Source organism: Heterocephalus glaber, unplaced genomic scaffold (genome assembly GCF_053883595.1).
Source record: "Heterocephalus glaber isolate CG9 unplaced genomic scaffold, H.glaber_assembly_v1.0 deba00001431, whole genome shotgun sequence".
In the NCBI taxonomy this organism is placed as follows: domain Eukaryota; kingdom Metazoa; phylum Chordata; class Mammalia; order Rodentia; family Bathyergidae; genus Heterocephalus; species Heterocephalus glaber.
The window spans coordinates 4,403,602-4,418,150 of NW_028258295.1; the positions used below are offsets into that span (position 1 = coordinate 4,403,602).

Here is a 14,549-nt window from a genome sequence, read left to right on the forward strand (position 1 = left end):
TAGGGAAGGAATGATAACATCCTTGAAATAAGACTTTAGCAGTCCTGTACATTTAGATACAAAAAAGTCAACAAAGGATTTATCCTGAATATAACAATACCCAAATATTTAATGAAAAATAGAAAATAGTGGAAATGACATATATTGTTACAGTTCTTTTTGGAAAACAGTTAAATTGTCATTTGGGATATCAGACTAAGAATTTCAGAGTGGTCACCTTTTTGCCATTTTCTCACAAGGAAAATCATCCATCATCCTGCTCTTCAAAAGACAACACAATTTTTTTTATTCTCCTAAGAATTTTAAAGCTACTCATCATTTTCTCTGATAAAATATGAAGATTTAATTCCTTAAATTCCATATGGGAATAATATTTCAAAACCAGAAGTGATTTGATTGTTCCCTGGTCCTTCTGTCCTCAGAGGTGACCTTTCTTTAAAATCAACAGGCGGCCGCTCAAGATGAAAGGATTTCCAGGAAAGCGAAACCCAAGGGTCCACCCCCCCAGCCTGACTGACTTCATTGGCACAGTGGACAGTAGAGCAGAATCGATTGATAAGATTTCCCCGACTGGATGCTGAGCTAGTGAAGTACAAGGATCAAATCAAGAAGATGAGAGAGGGTCCTTCAAAGAATATGGTCAAGCAGAAAGCCTTGCGAATTTTAAAGCAAAAGTGGATGTACGAGCAGCAGCAGGACAACCTTGCCCAACAGCTCTTTAACATGGAATAAGCCAATTATGCCATCCAGTCATTGAAGGACACCAAGACTATGGTGGATGCTCTGAAACAGGGAGTAAAAGAAATGAAGAAGGCATACAAGGAAGTGAAAATAGATTGAGGATTTACAAGACCAACTAGAGGATATGAAGGAAGATGCGAATGAAATTCAAGAAGCACTGAGTCACAGTTATAGCACTGCAGAATTAGATGAAGATGACTTAGAAGCAGAATTGGATCCACTTGGTGATGAGCTTCTGCCTGATGATGATAGTTCTTACTTGGATGAAGCAGCATCTACACCTGCAATACCAGAAGTTGTTCCCACCTACACTAAAAACAAAGATGGAGTCCTGGTGGATGAATTTGGATTGCCACAGATCCCTGCTTCATAGACTTGCATCATTCAAGTATATCCTGTAAAATAAACACATCTTCTGGGACTAGGAAATATTTCCAAATTATCAACAGATTTCAGTTTCTTTCCTTTTTTGAAGGAAAGATTAATTTTACTGCTCTTTCTCCATCCTCCATTAAGAAATTCATTGCTTGGAGGAAGCTTTCTTTGTATTAAAATTTGATTCTTTTTCTCTTGTGAAAGACTAAGTTAAAAGAATCTTTAGCTTTGTATGACTTGTTTTCATTCATTAATAATTGAAATAAAATCAAGGAGACAAGAATCTTTAGTAAGTTCTATGACAGTATAACTTTACAGTTTCAACGTGACCTTGATAAATTGATAATATAAAGATGAGATTTTTGAGACTGTTCATATTATGTTTCAACACCATTTTCTATTGTGGTATTATAGGTGGCGTAATGATGGCGTTTTTGATAGGTTTTGTGGTGTCTTGTGAGCAAATTACTGTGTCCAGTATTGGAATGGAATTGGCACTACTGTATCATGAGTTGATATTTTAATTCTATGGTTTCTTCAGTATTACAGCCTGACTTGTAATCAATAATGAATATTTCTTGATATTTAATGTATAGTACATTTATTTATACTCAATAAATATTTTTCAAAAGGAAAAAAATTCAAATAACATAAGCCTATTTCTGAGCCAGAAAAAAAATTATGAAATTCATGTTGCTAGCTTCTTCCACAAAATAAGATAGTAATACCTTCCATATTCCACTATTTTACTTTTAAATTCCTTCTTCCTAACTTGAATTTCAACTATCATTCACTCACTGTCTTCCTGATTCCCCACAAATGTGACAACTTTTATTTTCAAAACACAATTAAGATATGATCGTTTGAGTTCAAAAGATTTACCAAAGCTTTATGAACAGTGAAGGACAATTACAGTACTCTACAAAAGAGAATACAGACTCAGATTACAATTCTCTTCAAATTTTCATTGGTCATTCTCTACAAGAGATATCTTCTTAATTATCTGTTTATTTGAGAACTAGTCTCAATTCTAGTCTCTCGCAAGTCCCTATTCTCTCATTAAAATAACTCAAAATCCAATTCTAATCTGTTTTTTCCAAAATACTTTGTTCCATATTTGAGGCAATCACCTCCCATCTATACTAGTCCCACAGGTTTTCTTTCCCAATAAAAGAACCATCAACTTATTATCCTGAACAAAAATAATTATAATAAAGCAATAATAATCCTTAGAAAAAGTCATGCAGCCTCCAAGAATAGCATCAACTTTCAAAGCAGAGACATTTTCTTATAATTTATACTTGAAAAATATGAGAACATGAAATAAACAGAAGGTATTCCAGAAAAAAGTTGTAGATTTGAAATCCAGAGATTAACAGTCTGTTCTAAACTTATGCTTTAAAGAGCTGTAGGAATTTTAAGTACATTATTGGCCTCTTTCAAATCCAGTGTTTCATCTATACAATAAACATATAGTGACAATTTACTATTTGCTATGTAGACTGTATATGAATAAATACAAACTTTCTGAAAAGTTGTGTAGTGTTTATAGCTGCAGTGTGGGTTGTATTGGATAGATTATGCAGAAATACCTATTTCAATGAAATATCAATATTTGAAAGACACACATTATTGCCTAGTAGAGGACTGGAAATATTGAATAGAGACAAGTTATCTGATTCATGCTTTGTTACAAGTGGCAAATCAGAACGGTCCTACCTAAGGACATACTGTCCATCTAGATTTACTTTATTTAATCATATGCAGAAATTTTCATTGAGAAAAACATCATAAAAATAAAAGGAAAAAATTGCTTTTTATAACACAATTTGTGAACAGTAAAGATGATAAAGGAGAAATTGTAGAACTAGTAAGAAAAGAAAATCTACTGCAAAAAAATTATAAAATAAAATGTGCTTCAAATTTCCTTCCTCTGGATAAAAAAGAAATTTAAGAAAGCTGCCACTAAAAATATTTTAAGTAAACACAATCTCTTCACAATGCACAGAGAGATACTGAATAAGATCAAAACTTTCCCCTGCTCACAGTTTTTTTCAGGGCAACTTTAACATCTTTGTTCCTGAAGCTGTAGATTAAAGGGTTCATCATAGGTACCACAATAGTATAAAAAAGAGAAGAGATTTTTCCCTCATCCATAGATCCAGCAGAGAAAGGTTTGAGATACATGAATGCACCTGATCCAAAGAACAGAGAAACTGCAATTATGTGGGAACTGCAGGTGCTGAAGGCTTTGGACCTGCCCTCCATGGACCTTAGTTGAAGAATATTGGAGAGAATGAAACCATAAGAGGCAAAGATGGTGACACTGGGCACAATGATGTTGATCCCCACCACAATGAACACCTCCAATTCATTGACATAGGTGCTGGTGCAGGAGAGCTCAAGCAAAGGGAAAATGTCACAGAAATAGTAGTTGATGGTGTTTGCATCACAGAAGGCCACTCTCAGCATGCATCCAGTGTGGGCCATGGCACCAGTAAATGCCATTAGGTATGAACCAAGCATTAGGTTGCAACACACTCTAGGGGACATGACCTTGCTATATAACAGTGGATTACAGATGGCCACATAGCGATCATAAGCCATTGAGGTCAGCATGTAACATTCAGAAATGATAAAGAAACTGAAAAAGTACAACTGGGCCATACATTCTCTATAAGAGATGATATTCTTTTTTGATACAAAGTTCATGAGCATTTTGGGTGTAAATACAGAAGAATAACAGAAATCAATAAAGGACAAGTTGAAGAGAAAAAAATACATGGGAGTGTGAAGGTGTGAATTCAGAACAATAAGAGTTATCAAACCCAAATTTCCCAACACAATTACCATATACATCACTAGAAACAGGAAAAACAGGGGTAATTGGATATCAGGCTTGTCTGTCAATCCCATCAGAATAAATTCATTCACAAAAGAGCTATTTTCAGGAGCCATTCTTCTCTAAGATAATCTGTGAACAGAGATAAAACAGGTTACATCAGAACCCACCTAACTCTTACAACAATGACAGGAGTGTCTGAAATATCAAACCAACATCCATACGACTTGCCTTTAAAGTTACTATGATACTGAGTGACATCGTGTTCTTCTTATTAGACCTGAAATAGCTAATTATAGTAATGAACATTACCAATTTAGCCAACAAGCTAGAATCAGTGTTACTATATGCAAACATGACTGATAGAAAATCAAACAACAAAAAGAAAATGCTTGATCCAGCATTCTATTGTCTTTTGCTCATCTTATCATTTCTTTCTTTGCTGGATGTTTCCTTCACCAAAAAACTGGAGACAGAGACTTTTCATCTTTGTGTTGACCTCTAAAACAGATTAAAATCTGGTGAGGTTAAAACTGTGAACAATTTCTAATCTAAAACAAAAGAACCAGGCTCTGGAAATAATTCAGTTACTACCTCCTGACATAGAAAAACTTAAATATCTTGAAGAATGAGGGTGATGGCTATGGATAAAGAACTTACTTATTAAAATACTGCACACCTATGTCCACTAATCCTCTGAACAGACTTTGCTTCCACCAAAGATATTCTTCTATTAGTCTCACTTGAGTCTTAGGGTTGTAGATAATCAAAAAATAACATATCTTAGAACCCTGGACTTCATCTCAAAACATGACATTATTATGGTAAGCATAAGAAGCAAGACAGAAATAATTCTGGATCTCACCTAAATATAAAAATATAAAATAGTAACATTTATATAAACAGAGAGTAGGATTTTTTCATTACCCAATGGAGGAAAAATCAGGTGATGTTGGACAAAGAGTGAAATAAGTCAATTATACAAGACAAGCTTTGGAGACCTATTTTATAACATGTTTACAGTAGCTAATAATACAATATTGTATAACTACAGTTAGAGGAAAAGATCTTATATGCATACATAATCCACATACAAAAAGGATAACTATGTACAGGTAATGGATGTGTAAATTACCCTCTTTGTTCAGATCATTTCATAACCCTTATGTCAACATATTAATTTGTAAGCATCATATATATAATTATAAATGCTAATAATTTCTGAATGAGATGGCAAAATAGATGACATTAATATAAATAGATTTCAAACTTACCCTCTATAAGAGTGGAAATTTCAGTCCTTCCTTATGGGTTTTTACTCTGGAGCAGGAGAAGGAGAACACCAGGCTCTTGAGCTTTAGTTGCTTCAAGTACAAGAGGATGCAGCACAGGCTTAACTTCTCATATTTCTGGATATCCTTCTGAACTAGTAGTAATAATTTACAATGATAATTATTTCTCCTAAAAAACATCAGCTTTTGAGAAAAACAACCTTTCTTATAATCACATTTTCCACCGCATGAGAAACCAGAAGATTTAACAGGAGTTTAACGACATAATGCTCTTGCCTACATGCAAGGAAGAAGCTTGCTCAGTCTTTTCCTAGAGAATAGATCTAGGCATTAAAAGAAAATTCAGGGTTTGTATTTACTCCTTAAACCATGATATGTCTTTAATTCCTTAGGGACTCCATACTTTACTCAGCCTTTCCCTTCTCTATAGAGATTGCACACCCAACATTTTCCATTTACCTTCCTAAGGGAAATTTCTTATTTGAGCTCTTTTTCTCTTTATTCCCACATCTTTTAGTGGTAATTTTCCATGGGGTCTACATCAAAATTTTCTTATTTTTTATCTGAAATTTTTCAAGAACTATGGTAATGCACTGCATTGTCAGCCCTGAAAGAGCTCTAAGCTGACTTTTAATGTGTACCATCTATACTAAAGTTTTAACCTCTGATTGGAAATGTCTACCTGAGTATCCTGCTGAGAATAATGGTGATGAGGTCAGCATTTTCTAAATTTCTCAATGAAAAAAAAAAGGTTAGGGAGTTAAAAGTTTTGTTTCTGAATTCTGCCATAAACTTCCTCGTTACAATATTTGGGGAAGTTACTTAACATCTCTGTGCAACACATTCACATTTATAAAATAGGAATGGCTTAAATAACACTGCTTCACTGGGTTGTTGTGATGATTACATTTAAAAAATGATGTGAGAAAGGGTCAAAATAATGCTCTGAGAAGTAAGCAGTCAACAGTCATCTGTTCCAGTTTGTATCTAGATGTCCACCCAAAGCTTCACAGTGTTACACTAGAGCAGACCAGTTGTTATTTAGCAGTTTTTGTCTTGCTTGGTTGCTCCTTTCCATGGTGCTTTGTCCAGAAGGACCAAGCTTTTTGGGGGCTATAATTGTCTCTGTTATTGATATTCTCCTGTTGCCATTCTCTTCAGCTCTGAATCTGCAATATGTAAGGTAAAAAGAAAATACAAGGAACTCACCAGGATGTCTTCTGTTGAAATCCTATAAGATTTCCCTTCTTTTCTATAATTTTTAGAGCCTCTTCATGTTTTTTATACATAATATCCAGGATTTTTACTTGTATTTAATAGGAGAAATATTTAATCTATTTCATATTCCCAGATGTAAACTTCCTCAGATATTGTTTCTATTTGTATCTATTTTCAGAGGTTTATCTTAGAAGCCTGTATATCTTTTAAAAAATTGAATTACACATGTATTATCTTATTTATGCTTACTGAAATCCTGTAATGGAGGTAATGTCTTTCAAGAGGGGGATGAAGACTCAGTGAAATTAAGCAAATGATCCAGAATCATACAACCCAGTCATTTGTTATTTCATTTCAATATGTTTTCTTTGAGTCTTTCCAACTTTCAAGGTAAGCACAACTTTGGAATCTATCCAGTGTTACAGCTATCCCAGCAAAAAAGACCACTCCACAAAAATGTCCAAATTAAAAGTGTCCTTCCATTAGCCAGTGACCAGAGGGGGAGCTCATGCTCCCATCTCCCTTGGTATTGAAACCCAGTTTTTAAAGGGAAAAAAACCACATGATAGAATATCATGATCTCATCTTTGAGCAAGCACAGGGGTACAGAAGCAGATAGCGAGTCAGATTAAAATCCAATTTTGGCCGGGATTTAGCTCAGTGGTTTCACTGCCTGCTGCGTAAGCGCAAGGTCCCGAGTTCAATCCCTGGTACAAAAAAAAAAAAAATCCAATTTGGGGGATCTGGAGGGAAATTCCTATCTTTATAGTTAGAGCTACAGTATAACATGTCCTGTCCTTTGTTCTTAACCACAACGTAAATTATGTGCTGGTCAACTTATCACTTTGAACAAACAATCAGGGGAGGAAAAAGGGTAAAGTTCAGGCAGAGGCTATTAGGGAGGTTCTGGTTAACTCGTTTACTTCACTCAAACCTGATCCTGTTGAAGCAAGTTACTTCTTTGCATTCATTTAGATGATGTGGTCCAGTGGAATTTTTCTGTGTACTGACAAGTCCTTTGAACCTGAGTCCTGTGTATATTGACAGTGAGTTGCCAAAGTCTGAAGTCTAAAAATGTAGCCAAAGGAATCCATCATCTGAGGGGTCTTTTTCTTTTCTTTTCTTTTCTTTTTAGTTTTATTGGTACATTTAAGGTATACAATATAATGACATTCATCATTGGAAATTTGCACCTTTATATCTTGGTTCTTATTTTTTCCATGTTCCCCTGCCCTCCCTTCAACCCCTCCATCCCTCCCTATCTACAAAGAGTTTGTTTCCATTTTTTCATTTTCTCATATTAATTCCATTCCCTTCTTTCTTTACCCCCACCCCTCCCACTTCCCCTTCCCCTTTGCACCTTTTCTTCCTGTTTCACATTATCTATTATACCTTTTAGTCCTTATTTACACTTTTCATTTCTCACACTAGAGAAAATATTCGGTATTTACACGTGTGTCCTATTTAGTTCACTTAAGGGTATCACCTTAATATGCACACATTTAGCTATAAATGTCTCTAGTTTCTCATTCTTTATGGCTGAGTAATACTCCATTTTACTAAAAAAAACCACACACATTTTCTTTATCCAGTCTCCAGTTGATGGCCAGTTGGGTTGTTTCCAAGTTTTAGCTATCACTAATTTTCTTGCTATAAACATGGGTCCACTTATATCACTGTGGTATCATTCTTTAAATTCTTTGGGGAAGATACCCAGGAGGGAAATAGCTGATTCAAATGTGGCTTCCAATCCTAGTTCTTTGAGGCAGATCCTGTCAGGAGAAATGCTGCATAATTTTGGGGGAAAATCATTTGATTAGGCCTAGTTCTCCTGCCTACAGGCCAGCTATGGCATTTTGAGACATAATTCCATTTTGGAGTCCAGTCACAACTGAGACCTCAATGATCTGGTGATGCTGTGATGCTCCAGGACAAGATTACAGCAGCTGAAGACATCCTGGGAGGAACAAAATCTTCATCTGCATAGTTCCTCATTGATCTAGGAATTTCCTCGCTTTCCAGTCACCTGTTACATTTGTTTCTCTCGATGTAGTGAACTCTCTATCTGATGTACTGAACTCTGTCCTGAGTCATTTGTTACATCTGTTTCTCCCAATGAATACGAATAAAATGTGTGGCAAACTCAGGGACTTTCAGCTTTGTGCCCAGAGCATCACTAATCAGACCCAAAGCTCAGTTTCTTCTCCAAGTCTCATTTTTTCTACCTTTCCTATATAACGAGTTAACTCACCTTGTGCTGCCATGGCTCACAGGAGACTAGGACTCACTGCAGAGGTTCTAGTAATATCCCCTTCCACTGTTCCTATCATCTCCATATGATTTCCACAATGGTTGCTCCAGTCTACACTCCACCTGCAGTGGAACAGTGTTCCTCTTTCCCCTTAGCCCTGTTAGCATTGGTTATTGATTGATTTCATGATAGAAGCCATTCTTTCTGGGGTGAGGTGTAATCTCAGCATTGTTTTCATTTGCATCTCTAAAATGATCAGTGATGTTGAACATTTTTTCATATGTTTATTTGCTATTTCTACTTCTTTGTCTGAGAAATGTCTGTTCATTTCAAATGCCCATTTTTGGATTGGGTCGTTAAATTTGGGAGGTCTGATTTTTCTAAATTCTTTATAGATTCCAGATAGTAGACCTTTGTCTGAGGGACAGCTGGTGAAAATTTTTTCCCACATTGTAGGTTGTCTCTTGAAGGGCCAGGGTCAAAATATTGGCTGTCATTTTACCCCAGTTACTTTTCTAGTTCTGGTCTCTGAACTTTAGTTGTTGGACATCCAGAAGAGAAGATCAATAACATTAGCATTGTAATGAGAGTAGTGAACTTAATTATTATAATTTTACCTGGATATCAAACACTTTGAAATATAAAATATAGTTCGAAGACTTATTTTTTATCAATCATAGTTGTTCTAGTAGTTGAATTTCTGTAAAATGTTAACAGAAAAAACTTCAAATCAAGAGCCATACATAACATTTTGGCATGACAATTATAGTGACATTATCTTTGCCATATACTTATATGTCCATCTTAATATAAAATAGCCATTGTTAAATGCACTCATTCTCCTCCAAAAGCATAAAAATTTCTCATCTAAATTGTTGTCCTTTGATAGGATGCCACCTAAAGAAAATACATCAGGCTATAAATGCACCTGTTATCATAAGTAGCTGGAGTGTAAGAGAAAGGTAAATACCTGAATCAAAAGGAGGTTATTACCATAAACAATATATTATAAAATCTGTATAGTCAGAAACCATGAATTAATTTAGTATTTCAGAAAATTATCAATAATAATTATCACAATTATATGTATGAAACTTTATGCCCTTTAATTTAGTTTAGTTTGGGCATCAAACTTAATCTTTAGGCTTGTACATACTCAGTTCAAAGTCCCAATGTTCTGCATTTACCTTAAACATATAAGAACCCAGAAGAGTGAGATGATACACCAATATATGATAGCAAGCCAGCATTTTGGTAAGTGTTCTAGTCTTTTGGGGCATTAACACCCAGAGCAATGCCAAAGAGGAACCCAATTAGAACTAAACATTCAACAATAATAACAAAACAATAATAAAACTAAACAACAACAATGGTGGTTAGGAAAGTCCTACTCAACAAGTCAGTACAACTATTTATGAGCTTTTAGCCATATGTCAGTCTGTCAGCAGGGTTTTTGAGAGTGTTGTATCCTTTAATTTCTTCTGCTGTGAGTTGACCTGTCAGCTTCTGGAGTGACAGGGGCAGGGCTTTGAGAGTATGCACTCAGCAGGGTCGCCTTCAGTGGATTTGCTGGATCCGGCTCTCACATCCAGGTGTCTCCTGGATGAAATTCCTTGATTCTTAAATGATGGATCCAAGGCTGGATTTCTGCAACTTTTACTGCTGTGGGAGTTGTCATAAAAATAACATGAGGCCCTTTCCAATTTGGGGTGAGGGAGTCCTTTTTCAGTCTTTTATATAAATTTGGTCCCCTGGCTCAAATGAATGAGCAGGAATGTCTGTGGGGATGTTATCCCTTTTCCCATAATATTTGTGAAGCTGATGAAGAATGTGTCCTAAATCTTCAAGCTGTTGGTTAAACATTAGGCTTCCTACTTCTTGTGTATTGCCTCTAAGGCTTTTAATCAGTGGTGGTGGCCTTCTGAACAGGATCTCAAATGGGGAGAATTTTTCTTTGCTAGGCATAATCCTAATTTTTATCAAGGCAAAGGGTAAGAGATCTACCCCAAGGAGCTGAGGTCCCTAAGCAATATTTAGTGAGAGTTAACTTTATGGCTCTGTTCATCCTTTTTATTTTCCCTGAACTTTGTGGACGGTAGGCAGCATGCAAGTTCCATCTTATTTTTAGCAACTTAGTCAAATTCTGGACTATTTCTGCTATAAAGGCTGGACTGTTCTCACTGCTGATGGTCAGGGGGAGTCCATATCTTGGAGTGATGTCTCTTAGAAGGACCCTGTACACTTTTTGGGTCCTTTCTGTCTTACTGAGGAAAGCTTCAACCCATCCTGAGTAGGTACAGATTAAAACTAATAAATATCGGTAGCCTTTTCAGGGCTTCACTTCTGTGAAGTCTATTTGTATGTCTTCAAAAGGAGAGCTTCCAATGTATTGGATCCTGGGCACTGGCCAAGGTTTTTGGCTGGGTTCTACTCTGGCACACGTGCTGCATTTTCACCAGACAAGGGCACAAAGTATGGAGATTTGAAAAATGTAGTAGTATTTCTGAAGGAGTTCATTTAGAGAATTTTTCCCTGCATGTATGAGATCATGATGTCTCTTGACCCATGCATAGCTAGTCTCTTTGGAATGACTACCTGTCCATCAGGGATCACTCAGTTGTATTTTCCTTTATGGGCTTTCTGACCCTGTTTCCATTCATCTTCCTTGTCTGAGTAGTGTAAGTCAGTCTTTTTGGATTCCTCTTGGGTGTTCTGTAGGTTTCCTATAAGTTCTGTGCTGGAGTCGGCCACCTTTTTGGCTGCCACATCTGTCTTTGAGTTCCCAAGAGTAATGGAATCTTTCACTTTCTGATGGTCTCTGCAAAGGATGACAGCTACCTTCAGTGGCTCCCAAACTGCATTGAGGAGCTTCAGGATTTCTTTTTTATTTTTAACTTGTTTTCCTTCTGCTATAAGCAATCCTCTCTCTTTGTACAGCATACGATGGCATATAAAGTGGAGAAAACATATCTGGAATCAATATATATGTTGGCTTTCTTCCCTTTTGACCATTTGTGTGTCTGAAACAAAGGCCATAGTTCTGCCCTTTATGCCAACCATCCAGCTGGAAGAGGTCTGGCTAGCAGCATCTCTTCAGTGGTCACTATTGCATATCCAGAGCGGTGGATTCCCTCCCTAACTGAGCTACTTCCATCCATAAAAGGGGTGTACTTAGCTTCAGTCAAGGGAGTCATCTGAAGGTCTGGTCAGCTAGTATAGGCCTCATCAACAGTCATCAGGCAGTCATGGTCAGGTGGACCCATTTCAGAGGGCAGGTAAGTTGCAGGATTTAGAGATTTTACAACTGTGATGGTCAGACGAGGATTTTTACATAGCAGTGCCTGGTATTGAGTGATGTGGCTGTTGGCAAGCCAGTTTTGGCCTTTACTATTTAATAAATTCATTACTGAATGAGAAGTATACACAGTTCTTGTCCTAAAGTCACCTTCTTTTATTAATGTAACTGCAGGAGTTACAGCTCATAAACAGGGAGGCCATTGTCTTGCCAGCGGGTCCAAAGCTTTCGAGAGGTATGTGACAGGTCTTTCCCAGGGACCCAATTTTTGAGTTAGGACCCCAAGGCAACATGATTTTTCTTATCTAAAAACAAGTTGAAGGGTCTGGTGACATCCGGGATGCCAAGAGCAGGAGTTTCACTTAAAGCCTTTTTCAGTCCTCTGCAGGATGAATCTTGTTCAGTGTTCCATTTTAAGTTGGAGTGTTTCTTTGTCTTGCCTTTTAGCATTTCATACAGCAGCTTTGTTTTCTCCATTAACCCTGGAACCCAGACTCTACAGAATCCTGCTGTCCCAAGGAATTCTTGGAGATTCTTTTTGGTGGTGGGTCTTGACAGAGAACAAATGACTTCTTTTTTCTCCGGATCTAGCCTCCTCTGTCCTTTCTCTAAATCAAATCCCAAATATTGCATTTTGGTCTGACAGAGTTGTGCTTTTTTCCATGAGACTTTATATCCTGCATCTTGCAGGAACTTGAGGAGGGCCTTGGTCCCTTCTCAACAGTCCATTTTTGGCTCATTAGAAAGGAGGAGGTCATATTGTAACCTGCTGGCTTTTAAACCCTTTGAAGATGACCAATGTACACATATTGTACATATATTACACATATATATTACAATGTACACATATATATTTAAGTAATATTCATTGATGTAAGTCTTTTTATGTCTCTAAATGCAAACCTTTTATAACAAACTTGAAACCAATAAGTAAACATACATATTTCCTTGATAAATCATTTCTGTACACCTTCTCAACATACCTAGGCCTTATGATCTTGTATATCTCTCTTTATCCTTTTAACAAGACAAACATACAAAATCCTTTTATATCAAAATTATATCTCTTACTTATAGCTTTCTTAATATTTTTCTCCATCTCACTTACTATAAACTCTATAACAAACTTGCCTTTACCTGTTAAAATTTTAAAGTGTCTTTTTTTATTCTCAGATTGTTACACTTTAAATTTGGCTGGCTGCCAATAGAACAGAAGTAACCTTGACTTTTTCATCAACAAAGTACAGAAAAGAGCAAGTTAACCCTATAATTACAATTGAAGAATTTGTAATGCACAAGAAATATTTTAAGCATACCAATTAAACATCAAATCAAATTGAAACAAAGGTACATTTATCAATTAGCTAAAATTTGTAACTTGGTTTCTCTTGTAAAATCACTTTACGTCTGATAGAGCACAGTTGCAGTTTCTCTGGCTTTGTTTCGGATTCTAGACCTTCACAGCAGCATTAGGCTGATACCATAGCGAGGGCCTTGGCTTTTAAAGCCAAGAGTGTTTTTTTTCACTATTCTGTTTTATGCTCTTCAGACCTTTCTTAGCTGTTTTCAATCCATTACTAATTTTTTTTCAGTTTTTTCCAATCTGAGTGCAAGCATATTCTATCCTCTCTGAGTCTGACCACAGCATGCACCCTCTGATGCACTAAAGCAGTTTTCATGCTTTTATCCCCACCTCCTCTGCATCTGTGAACTTAGTAACTCAAGTGGAGGGGAAGGCAGCTCTACCTCCTCCAGAGGGGAGCCTTGGGATTTCCCTGTAATGATGTCACATTTTTTGAGAGAGGCGAGTCCATGGTGAGAAAGACAGCAGATTTGGCAAGCAGTTGTTTCAAGATGGAAATTAAACTGTTCTCACCAGTTGGGTGATTGCCATGGAGCAGAAGTTTGAGAGGCTCTCAAGCTGGGAGTACAAGGCTCCAAGCTGTCAAGGTCTCAGTTAAAGCCTCAAGAGAGATAACCTTTTTTGGTTGAGCTGTCTGGATGTTTTTTTGACATGCTCCCTAAGTTTCATTGTTTTTCATTTTCCTCATCTTGGGGTACCTTGGTCTTGAGGTATTGTCTCACCCCATCTATGACTCTTTTTGTTTCCATGGTGCACATATGAAGCCAAGGAGGCATTCTGCATCACAAGCTGAGCCATGAATCAATATAGGGATATTGATCTGGATGTTCCTGCCTGGGAGCAGTGACTGCCAGACAGACAGACAAGACCCTCATCTAGGGATCCCTTGTGTGGCCAAGCTGGACAAAGCTTGGGCCTTTCTAACTCAAAAAAGGTTCTAAGTTTTTGGGGTTTCATCTTAATACTGTAATCTCCAGTAAAACCTTTCTTAAAATTCTTAAGCATGCATTCTAAAACAGTAGGATGTGATGTTCCTGTCCCCATGATTGGCCAATCAGTGTGTTGGTGTGTGTATGGGTACCCTGATATGGAGACACAAGATAAACAAAGGAGGATGACCATCAGAGATGATCCACACAGGGGCCTGTCTGGCTGCATAACCAGCACTTTCA

The 14,549-nt window shown here is 36.8% G+C and overlaps 1 protein-coding gene and 1 pseudogene across 3 annotated transcripts; one reads left to right on the forward strand and one right to left on the reverse strand.

Annotated features, from left to right (window-relative positions):
* The first annotated feature begins 461 nt into the window (after nucleotides 1-461).
* Nucleotides 462-1,114, forward strand: LOC101720306 (charged multivesicular body protein 5 pseudogene; annotated as a pseudogene).
* A 2,027-nt stretch (nucleotides 1,115-3,141) lies between these two features.
* Nucleotides 3,142-12,697, reverse strand: LOC101719966 (olfactory receptor 8B8-like). Of its 3 annotated transcripts, none has more exons than XM_004870856.2 (2): nucleotides 12,684-12,697; nucleotides 3,142-4,078 (listed from the first exon to the last, which is right to left on the reverse strand). In XM_004870856.2, the coding sequence occupies exons 1-2, from the start codon at nucleotides 12,695-12,697 to the stop codon at nucleotides 3,142-3,144; spliced, it is 951 nt and encodes a 316-aa protein (XP_004870913.2). The 3 variants fall into 3 exon arrangements, with proteins under 3 accessions (XP_004870913.2, XP_087068758.1, XP_021104734.1); XM_087212632.1 differs by lacking the exon at nucleotides 12,684-12,697 and adding an exon at nucleotides 7,426-7,439 and having other exon boundaries at nucleotides 3,142-4,057; XM_021249075.2 differs by lacking the exon at nucleotides 12,684-12,697 and having other exon boundaries at nucleotides 3,142-4,092.
* Nucleotides 12,698-14,549: the final 1,852 nt, after the last annotated feature.